At 47.3% G+C, this 11,420-nt stretch overlaps 1 protein-coding gene across 2 annotated transcripts in view; it reads right to left on the bottom strand.

Moving 5' to 3' along the window:
* MGRN1 (mahogunin ring finger 1) overlaps window positions 1-10,855 on the bottom strand; it is a 42,384-nt gene extending 31,529 nt beyond the window's left edge. For both annotated transcript variants that reach the window (XM_005425211.2, XM_031060483.1), the window contains exons 1-3: window positions 10,742-10,855; window positions 8,430-8,518; window positions 1,444-1,590 (exon numbers count right to left, since the gene is read on the bottom strand). In XM_005425211.2, the coding sequence (XP_005425268.1) occupies window positions 1,444-1,590; window positions 8,430-8,518; window positions 10,742-10,834 (329 nt within the window). In that variant the 5' untranslated portion in view covers window positions 10,835-10,855. The remainder of the gene's footprint in view (window positions 1-1,443; window positions 1,591-8,429; window positions 8,519-10,741) is intronic.
* Between the last annotated feature and the right edge of the window lie 565 nt (window positions 10,856-11,420).

Below are 11,420 nucleotides of genomic sequence, written 5' to 3'. Positions count from 1 at the left end.
TAAATCTCCAAGGCTGCCATTCCAACACCTTCACTAGCACTAAATTCACAGGAAACCTAAGGACCTAAGAGACAGAACATGGAAACTTCATCAGGATTTCTAAAGCTGCATTCAGCTCTGCTCTGGAAAAGCTGGATCTAAACAGAAAGTGTATTCAGTTTGTTGAGAGCTAATTTTCAAGCACTTTAAAAAGGAGCTCATTTATTACTTCCCCAAAATAAAGGCAGTCATAAGCATCAATAGAAGAAGGGAAAGGGGCCTAAACAAAAATTCTGGATCAGGGCATCCTCCAGTTTGAAGGAATGCATATCTGGATGGGAGAATTGAGCCACTCTCATTCCTAAAAATACACTATTCATTGATCATTAGTGGGATGTTTATACTTTGCATAAAACAAATAAGCCCTGTTATGGTTTGCCATAGATAATTCTCCCTGCTGAAGCCTCTGCAGGTCCCTTCAACCAAGGCAAAGTTTAGCCCCAGCTCCAGAGCATCACTGCAGAAGCCATCAGCACTATGTCCAGGAGCCTCTGGTCAGCCAAAAGCCTCTACTAAAGGAAGCCAAGAGCTTCTGCAGCCTGAATCTTCCTTTACCCCTGGAGCCAAAGGAGTTCTTTGTCCCATGGCATTGGAAGTGCACCATACCATAGCAGCAGCTCACGTGTACCCAGCTCACATCAGCAGAGCACATTCCAGCCACCTTTGTCTGAACATAGAGAGGAAATTTTTCATACAACACTTGTGGGATACAGTGTTGATTGGAATGGTTTAAATGTGCTGATTTAGATAAAAAGGTTTTCAGTTCTGGAGGGATGTACTATCAGGATATGAGAAGGTTCCCACAGATGACATTTTGGTCATTCTTTCCACAGCTAACCACAGACTAATGTGTACATGGCAGGAAACACACACAGACAGGGCTGTAGGAAGTAAATCCTCTCCCATCTCCCAACAGCCAGTGCTGAGCTGGGCATTTATCCCAGAATGGGCTTTGGGTGGGCCTCAATGCCACAGACTCACTCTGTTAATGTCAGACTGAACTTTACTTTGGTGGCCCAGATGCTCCTGTCACAGGGAACACAGAAAGGCAGTGAACTGGGTGATCTGGGGGAAAAAAAATAGGCAGTACTTGAAGGGAAGGGTAGTTGGTTTTTTAATTTCACAGAACACTTCCCTGACAAAACATACAGCAGTGAGTTCCTCTCCTTTGTTGCACACAGAATGGTTTCCCTATACCTAAACTAAAAAGGGAACAAGAGAAGATACTGGCTATGTGAGGGAATTGAAAGTAACATTCAAATCTATCAGAAAAAAAAAGAAATTTCCCACTCTACCATGTAGAGCATGTGTGGCAGCCCTGCCTCAGGGGTGATTAATGAGATGTTTGAGAGCTCATCATCCCAGCTCCTGTGCCCCTCCTGTGCCCACCAGCCCAGGACTTACACGGCCATGCCACCAACAAACTCCTCTGTAGCCTGGCAGTAGATTGTGATGGCAACACGGGCATCTGCATCAAAGGTGAACTCCAGGCTGTACAGCACCTTCTGCTTCCCATTCTCCTCAGTAGGGCTGTCAACATCATCTTTATACCTGAAAGGCAATGCCACAGGATTAGAACACATCTTTATGAGATATCAGCAAGATCACTCTGGAAATAGAGACAAGAGTACTCCAGCCTTGGTGTTCCAGGCAGGCAAAGCAGCCTGGGCTTCCACCTTGGGCTTCCCAGATTTCCATTCTTCCCCCTGAGGAAGGTTCTTCCAAGATGTGACTGAAGCTATTGAAGTGAATTAATGATGGTGTTGAGGGATCTCACCCAGTCCTACAGTGCCAGGACACAGAATGAGACCAGAAAGGGAGATCCTGAATGTCAAATGATGAGGAGAAGGAAAATTTTCCTTCCTTTTAAACCTTCACATTAGGCTCAGTATTTGGGCTAAAGAAATCCTGCATGGATTTGAGAAATGTGAAGTGTAATTCTTTTAACTCTGCAATGAAATGGTGAGAGACAGGCAAAACACCAAGGTTTCTGTAACACAAAGAACTCCTGAAGCTCAACAAAAGGTACCTCCAGCATCACACAGAAGATGACATTTAGCTCAGAAAGCATTCAGATATAGAACTTCAAACACCTTTAAATGTACAAATGATCAACTAAACCTCTGGTGCTGTGAGGGAGCTCACATACACTTATTGTATGAACAAAAATTAACACACCCAACTGCAAACAGGCACATGATGACCAATAGAATGAGCTTAGAAGTTATTTCAATGTATGCAAAAGTCAGGCCTAATTTGGCTATGGGCTCCTGCACAGCTGGATCCCACTGTGTGATCACCACTGCCAGGGTTACTCCTTTGCCCTACTGCAGGAAGAAGCACAAATCCATTGAAGAAGAGGCCCGAGGCATCTCTGGGGCAGTGAGCTGTGGCCATGGGCCAGGGGGACTTAGAGAGTGCCAGGAGTGGCCAGAGAAACCAGCAGATCTTGGAACAAGCAGTCAACACACCACACCACAAGAAAATTACAGAGTGATGGAATATCCTGAGTGGGAAGGGACCCCAGGGATCACCCAGTCCCACCCCTGGCCCTGCACAGACCCCCCAACACCCCCACCCTGTGCCTGAGCATTGCCCAAGCTCTCCTGGAGCTCTGGCAGCCTCGGGGCTGTGCCCATTCCCTGGGGAGCCTGGGCAGTGCCAGCACCCTCTGGGTAAGAACCTTTCCCAAAATCCAGCCTGACCCTGCCCTGCCCAGCTCCAGCCATTCCCTGTCCCAGAGATCAGAGCTGCCCCTGGGGAGGAGCTGCAGCCCCCCCTGAGCTCTGCCCTCAGTCTCCTCCTCTCCTGAACTGACCAAGCTCTCCCTGCCTCAAAGAGCAAAGTGACAGAGAAATGGATGGGATTCACTGGCAGGGCAGCAGCAGATTCTCCATAAATTCAAATCCCATGGCCACAGGTACCACTGTGAGGGAATGGTAAGGGCAGCAAGGCTGCCTTTGAGAGGTGTAACAGCACTGACTTGTCACCCAGCTCCAGCCTCACTTGTTCATCAGTAATACCTTAATTGCTATGATGGCTGGGTCACAGCCGAGCAGCTGAACTATTCAGGAAAAGCTTGGCATCCTCTCTGTCTTCACAGCATCAGCCTCTCCCCTCACTAAACAGCCCTGATGAATACACTGTACTGTCAAAAATACCCAGAAATGGGTCAGACATACCTCTACAATTCAATCCAAAATTGTCAAGGGAATCCTTATTTACCAAGCTCACTGACATATAACAACTGCTGCCTAATTAAGAGGGTTCCAGCTTGAATTTTATTTAACACCACACTGAACAAGAATGAAATGTTCAGTTTCAGTAATTTAATACAGAAGGTGCAAAATAAAATTTAAGAGCAGTATAATCAAATACCCAACACATGTACTTGCACTAATGTAACCCCCAACTAATGGCACACACCCGCATTCCTGTCTGAAGGGCTTGAAGAGGCTTTTGCCAGAGGTTCACCTAGGTCAGGGCAGCAAATCAAGATAAAAACACCCAACATGCCAGTATAAAAAAAAATAAATCTCAAGAACTGGAGTGTTAACATCTGCAGAAACCTGGACACAATATACAGTACAGAGCAAGATGGTATTTTCACACAAGCTAGTTGCACTCAAAGTGAAAATCATGGCACTTGAAGGTTGTAAGGAAGAAACACTGGGCAGAAGGGCAGATTTGCCTAAAGAACACAGGAACCACCAACATTTTGTGCTGGACTGACCCAAGAACACAGATGGCAACAATCCACTCCCAAGTGCTGTGTGTTGTGCGTGTCCAAGAGAGCAGCAGCACAAGTCACCTCCTGCTTGCTGCACTCTGTGCATCTGAGGTTCAGTGAAGGATCCAGGCTATGATAGACTTGTCACTTCTTCCAGAAGCAGCAGGGTGGGAGAACCAGCACCTCTTGCAGGAAGAGGCTCCTTCAGACTCACCTCATGCACAGGTAGGTATTAAAGAGAGATGACCAGCACATGTGAGAGCTCCAGCACAGACTGGGATACCTGTGACAGCACCAAGTAACAATGGGGACACCTGGGCAGCTCACACACAAACACACCCTGGCACAACCACTGCCTGCTTTGTCTTCTCAGGGGAGCTACAAAAAGCACCCCAGATCACCCTCCTGCTCCCAACCTCACCCTGCAGCTCTCTGCCAGCACTCAGAATGCGCTTCCATCCTTCCAAGGAGATAAGGGGTTAAAGCCAGACTAGATCTGTTGCCCTGGGAAACCACTGAGGGGCCACTGCAGTGCCTGGAGGGAAGGTTTGTGAAGGATGCAGGGAGGAGAGGCTGAGCCTTGCCTGCCTGGACCAGCACCACTGAGCAGAGGGCAAGGTACAAGTGCCTAAAAGGTGACAGTCACACAAGGCTGTGCCCTCCTGCTGTCACATCTCTGCTGCTGGAGGCACAGAAAATCATTCACAACCCTCAGTACCTGAACAGTACAGAAAGATGCAGAGAGACTATTTGCAAGGCAAGGGGGAATGGCTTCACACTGACAGAAGGCAGGGTTAGATTAGATATGAGGAAGAAATTCTTCCCTGTGAGGGTGGGCAGGCCCTGGCACAGGGTGCCCAGAGCAGCTGTGGCTGCCCCTGGATCCCTGGCAATGCCCAAGGCCAGGCTGGGCAGGGCTTGGAGAAGCCTGGGACAGTGGAAGGTGTCCCTGCCATGGCAGGGGGGGAAGGAGATGAGCTTTGAGGTCCCTTCCAACCCAAACCCGCCCGGGATTCTATGATCTGTCCCAGAGCAAGGAGTTCAGGTGAGAAACACCTGCACAGATGGTGGTTGGCCTGAGGAACAAGCAAAGCCTACTTTGGTGCATACTTTGAGAGGCAGAGACATCTCATGTGCCACCTTAAGGAATGGTGGGATGTAACATCAGGGAAGTAACAAGACAAAAATCACACATTTTGCATTTCTCTTTCTTTGAAGGGGACAGACAAGGAGGTGGTTCAGGAGTGGTTCAGGTGCTTCAAGAGCTCGTCTGTCTCCACGTGCACTTGAATTTTACAGTGCCCATTTAGCCAAGTCCTACAGACAGTGTCCACGTGGGGTGGTCACAGATGCATGCACAGATTTGGGAACCAGTGACTTTGCTGGGTGTGCCTTTGGGTCATGCACAGAGGTGCATCAGAGCCTTCACAATCACAGGTACAGAGGAAAGAGACTGACCACCTTTGAGAACAAATAGCTGATCCAACATTTTGATGCAAAAGACAAAGCAGGATGACCAAGGGAGCTGAGGCCACCTGGTCTGACATCACTCCTGGATAAAACAATGGAAATGCTGGAGCTTTTTAATTGTCTGTTAAAGAATTAAAAGATAAAAATATAATTAACAGCAGCCATGACAGTTTTATAGAACTAGGCTGAGCTGAACCAAATTTCATCCTTTGAGGACATTCAAAAGTCTGACCAACACAGGAGACATGCAGGATAAATGTTAAGTATCCCTTGACTAAGTGAGATCTGCACTTACCCAGTGTCTGAGCAGGCAATAAATGAGAGCAGCATTAGTGACAGCTGTGTCAGCACTGACTTCCACAGGGGAGAGCATCACCAAACACAGGGGTTCTCCTATTTGGGGTTTCTGCAAAGATCTGTCCAGTTTAACACCATCCAGGCTGCAGAGCAGGCAGTCCCAGCCCCTCACCACCTCCAGCACAGGATGAATAGATCCAAGGACCAAGGTCAGCCCCCCTGTGCTGCAGAGGGAAGGGAATTCCTTTCTCTCCCTCCCTGCAACTCACCTGTCTCCCCTCAGCCCCCACCATCCACCTCTCTCTGGCCCTTATCCAAAACACTCCATGACTATTCTCCATGATACTCCTGATGCTTCAGACACATTCCCAAACCACCACAGCTGCTGATTCCTTCAATGCTTTTGTTGCATGATGCTGTCCAAAGCCCAGAAGCTGAAGCAGAGAAGCTGCCCCAGGGTGCAACAACAGCCACTGTCTCCTGAGCTGGTCTTCCTCCTGCAGCTGGAAGTGTCTTCAGGAGAAGAAGGAACAGCCAGTGCCAGCACAACAGGTACTGGAGCTCCAAAACAAAGCTTCCAATCCAAGGCCAAGTGTGGGACACAAGAAAAATAGAAGGAAGCCTTTCTCTGTTAGTGGTTTACAGCACAATTCCTACTATCCTGCTCTGAGGTTCAGAGTCTCCTCCTGCCAGAGATCAAACACTCACACATGATATTGAAGACTCAGAACTTCAACACCAATATCCACAGGTTTATTGTTTATCCTGTAAAAATTCAGGATCTGGCAAAGCTCAGAATTTTGTCTGGTCAGAGCTGGGCAAAAAGGCCAGAGTGGACATTTCCCTATATTGCTCCATGGCACCTCTCCTGTGAGGACAAGCTGAGAGAGTTTGTGTTGTTCAGCCCAGAGAAGAGAAGGTTCCTGGGAGAACTCAGAACCCTCCCAGTGCCTAAAGGGGCTCCAGGAGAGCTGGAGAGGGACTTTCAACAGGGGCCTGCACTAACAGGACAAGGGGCAATGGCTTCTCACTGCCAGAGGGCAGGGTTAGGTGGGATATTGGGAAGAAATTCTTCCCTGTGAGGGTGGTGAGGCACAGGGTGCACAGAGAAGCTGTGGCTGCTCCTGAATCCCTGAAATGTCCAAGGCCAGGTTGGACAGGGCATGGGACAGCCTGGGACAGTGGAAGGTGTCCCTGCCCAAGGGACAGTGGGTAGAACAAGATGGTCTTTAAGGTCCCTTCCAACTCAAACCAGTCTGGGATTCAATGAAAAACAGAAAGCTTATGGGGGATGTTACCATCAGAACACACACTTAGAACTTTACACCTGGACACTTGGCTCAGTATCACTGTATTTGGTGGAGGATGTGGTAAATTGACCAGCTCTGGAAAGAACGTGCAAACATCAACCACTGGTTGTGAATAAGCCAGGCTGGAGAGGCACAAAGTGTCCTTTACGTGCACAGAGGGAGGAAGACAAAGCCTCTGGGCCAGAAGAGCACAAGACAGAATGTACCCTTGGGGACTGCCAATTAAAACCTCATTTTGGGTCTACATCAGTGCAAAATTCAATAGAGTCATGCTGGCAGTGTTGTCGTCAGCACTGACACAGCAGCAGCAACACAAGAGCCTGTGAGAGCTCATGAGGCAGAAAAAGAACTGCTAGTACCAGGAATTAGAGGGATGAAAACCTAGATAGTGTCAACATACATGGACACTACATTCCAAATAGCATTTCAAATAGTCCAGAGCTGCAGCTCTGGGAAATGAGACGTGTGACCACAGAAAGCAGAATGACAGAACTCTATGTACTAAACCACACCAACTGCTCCATTCACAGCCAGGCCTCTCCCAGGGAAAAAGCCACTTCCCATTTGGCTTACGTTCCTTCTCTTTTTTCCTAGAGAAGTACTTCTCCCTTATGCTGAAAAACCAAAGGGCTTTCAGAGCAGTTTACCAATGGTCACTTATTTGGAAGCTCCATCAGCTTTGAAACCACAGGTTTTGCTCATTTAAAACAAAACAAAACAAACAAAAAAACCCCACATCTGTTTTCACATAAAAACAAACTGAGGGTTTTTGGTTATGACTCCAAGTGCTCATGTTACACCAGGCTCTCAGAGCCACCTTGGCTGGGAGCTGCAGCTGGAGCCCTGCCAGAGCTCCAGCCCCAGACACAGAATCCAGAGTGACTCCAGCCAGGATGGTTGGGAAAGGCTCTGCCTGGACATCTGCCCAGAGCTCAGACCCAAACAAAGCACTGAATGCTGGGCCCTGTACCTCAGCCATCTGTTGGAAAGGGGACAGCTGCAGGTCTGAGTGTGAGCCAGTGCTTTAATCCAGCTCTGCTGGTTCAGATCTCAGCGTGGAGCAGCGAGAGCTACCATCCCCATGACTGTCCTTCTCCAGTGCATGGGACACAAGCCATCTAAATAAATGCATAACACTAGGACCAAACTTTATCCTGGCAGCAGGAGAAACCTGAGGAAGTTTTCACTCAAGACCCATCAGTCTTTCAGGCCCGTGACTCGCACCAGAATCAGCTCCCTTCTGGCTTCTCCTCGCACAGGAATGCAGGAAGGAATCTGTCTGTAAAGTTCATTGACCTGACTAATACCTTCCGCTCGTGCCAATGATTTCATGGCTTTGTTTACCACTCCAGTCTGTCCTGCAGAAACAGACACACCACTGGTCCTGTTTGGAAACACAGATTGTTTGGGTAAGGAGCAGATAAACCACTTGAAAGCTCAAAAAGGAACACAGAAACCTCTGGATACATCTAGCAACAAGGATCTGGATGTCAGGCATTCTCCAAAAGCTTACCAGTACAGTTTGGCTGTGGCTGAGAGATCCCTGGGAGGAGTAAAATGAAAGGTTCAGGTAAAGGCAGTACCTGACAAGTCGGAGAGAGTCCTTGCGGATGTTCACCAAACTCCTCAGCGTCTTCACTGGCTCATGTGGAGCTGGAGTTATATAGGGAAACTGCAACAAAGAGGCAAATCATTCTTCTGTTATTACACTATAAAGGGTAGCAGCATGTTACCTAGCATGCAATTTACCCAAATCAAGAAGCATGTAGCTTTCAGGGGGTTCAGTACAGCAGCCACGAGGAACAGCAATAACGAATTTTATTTACTGATAAATCAAATGTGTTTCAGGGTGAAAATCCTACCCTGGCCCAGCAACAGCTCATACTGGAAATGCACACTTTAAGAAAGACCACATGAAAATGCCCTTTCTCTCCACCCTGAATTCTCAGTCAGGAAAGCCTTGCTCTCCCAAGCTTTTATTTCCACTAAAGAATCCACCTCCAGCTTGAGCAGAAGAAATGCAGCCCTTTCATGTGTATTGCTGCATGCAAGCAGTGATCTGACTGCTAATCAGCATGCTGAAACCCTGGATTACTGGGGGAAACTTTTTTTATTCTGAAACAATGGGGCAAATGTTCTGGAAAAGAAAAGAGACAGGGATAGGGGGCCTCATTCTGTTCTACAGTCAAGAAATCTTCTCTCACAGATTGTCCTTTAAATAGGGACAATAATGCTTCAGACTGTAATTCTCCTTAGTGGGCACAGGATCTCCAGTGAGAAATGCAAAGGAAACTGCTTATTGTGGTGATCACAACCTGTGCAGCTGCAGACCTGCCTGCTGGGCACCAGGGACCACCAACACATTTCCTTAGAAATGAGGCAAAGCCTCCCTTACTCCAAAGCAAGAACTGGGCCCATGTCCAGAAAACAGTGCTGCTGCTCAGTGCTTGAGTGGCTTTTTTTCTTTTTCCTTGAAGATTAATCAGAGCTGCCAAAGGGCTTTAACTTTACATAGGCAAACTATATTCCACAACAGCCTCCTTCTCTTAAACCTACTTGGCAAATGTCCCACGGTGTTAATGGCCTCTCACCCACTCCTCTCTGCAGAAATGATGAAACCCAGAGCTGGGATGTCAGCAAGGCAAGCCAGGCTGAGACATGCAGGTAATTGAACTGTGCCAGCTCAGCCCCTGCAGGGAGGGCCCTGTGTGCAGAGGTGGCACAGGGGATGTGGTGAGCACCCCCAGGCCTGCCCAGCACTGGCACAACCACAGAGCTCCAGCTCAAGTGCCTCCTCCCTAATTCTGTTGCCCAACTGCATTTCCTGGTTAAACAAAGACTTTCCAGATTCCTCCTTGTCCACTCCATGAACTGAGTGTGGTTCTAAAACGACCAATGGCACAGCCTGAGGAGAAACTCAGAAAACAGAATGTGCTTGTGATTGATCCAATTCCAATTTGCCTCAGTTTCCCTCATCTGTAAAAGCAGGGTGATCCCAAACTGCCACCAAGCATTACAAAAATGAATTAATTAATGGTCACAGCTTTTCTGATGAGACATGCAGGTAATTAAATTAAATAATTAATTAAACTAGAACTGTGACTTCTAGTTCTCGTTTTCATGTTTGGAAGCTGCAGAAACAACTAGGAAAATAGTGAACAAAGCAAGCAACTCTTCCCTTTCCTCTCCAGCACTTAAAAAAGATCTCCAAATGGCTCCTACTCTGTCACCTTTTGGTTCTTTTTAAGCAGTTCTGTGCTGCAAGAGAAATCCAAAACATAACACTTTGCATAAAATTCCTGTCTTTCCCTCAAAACAACATTATTCCCTTTCCAAGAACAAGCCAGTCACTCGAGCAAGTAGCTTTTCACACTCTCACAGACATCTGTGGGCCCAACATTACATTTATGTTCCAGCTAGGAAAGAGAAGGAGGGACTTTCTGAGCAGCCCACCTGGGTATAAAATCCACAAAATGTCAAGGTCTGTCTCAACATTGCCCTACATCAAAGTGAGGCCACTCATACACAGCAAACAGCATGTGTTGAACATCCAACCTGCCCTTGGGAAGTTCAGGCTCTGCTTCCCAGCCTTCTCTGCAGCAGGTTTTACACTTGTTCAGGCAGGCAGGCAGAATTAGTCCCAAATTCTGTGCTCCTCAGTCCCTGTTCTTCCTCCCCCACCACTAATTCCTTCTGTCCTGAGTGAAAATAAGCCTCCAAGGTGAATTCAGCTTCTCAGGAAAACTCAGTTTGCATCTGAACAGACTGGAATGACATTCCCCAAGCACTGAGACCTCTCAGGTCTGTGCCACTCTCCTCTACAAACCCTACACAAGATTTTCCAAAACAGGCAGGAAATAAAAAAGAGTAAAACAGACAGAACATAGGAACTTGCCTGAACTGGTCTATTTCCAAGGAAGTTTAAGTCCATGTTCTCACCAAAAAGGTAACCCTCGGGGTGAGGGGTGTCAAACTTCTCACCTCCCATAAAGAAGTGACTTGCAAAGTAGTTTCCTAGAAACAAAAAACACAAGAGAATGAAAAAAAAAAAAAACAAACTCTAAATGAGTGCTTCCTGGAAAAGTCTGTGCAGTTTTAAATTCACAAGTATAAAAGAGCCACAAGACAGAGAAAATGCTTCCTTATTCACCCCTTCCCTGTAGTACTCAGGGCCAGTGCCAACAGTAGGAGAATAAAGGAAAAAAAAAAACAAAAAAAACCAAAAACCTGGAATAAATATTACAGTGGAGATAATTCCATTTCAACTTGTTTTCCAGAGAAGGGACAGGAAGCAGGAAAAGTCAGCTCTTTCCAATATTGCTCCATTCTGGTCAATTCTTCCTGTTTTCTCTACGTCCCAGTGTGAAGCCCAGTCCCACAAACACCATGGGCCTGCTCAGAGAGGGATGAGGCTTCCTCCCACTGCAAAGTTCAGCACAGCCAGAGGGTCTCCTGTCACCTTTCATCCCCTCTTTGCCTCCCATATCCCACACAAGAACCACTCCAAACCTTTACTGGGAGCACTGGAGACTGTACACCCTGCTGCTGATTTAATTAATAAAGCTGACAGTTCT

Source organism: Geospiza fortis, unplaced genomic scaffold, assembly GCF_000277835.1.
Source record: "Geospiza fortis unplaced genomic scaffold, GeoFor_1.0 scaffold114, whole genome shotgun sequence".
Classification (NCBI taxonomy): Eukaryota; Metazoa; Chordata; class Aves; order Passeriformes; family Thraupidae; genus Geospiza; species Geospiza fortis.
The sequence above is the reverse complement of the archived record's forward strand: the minus strand, read 5'-3'. Positions and strand labels throughout refer to the sequence as shown.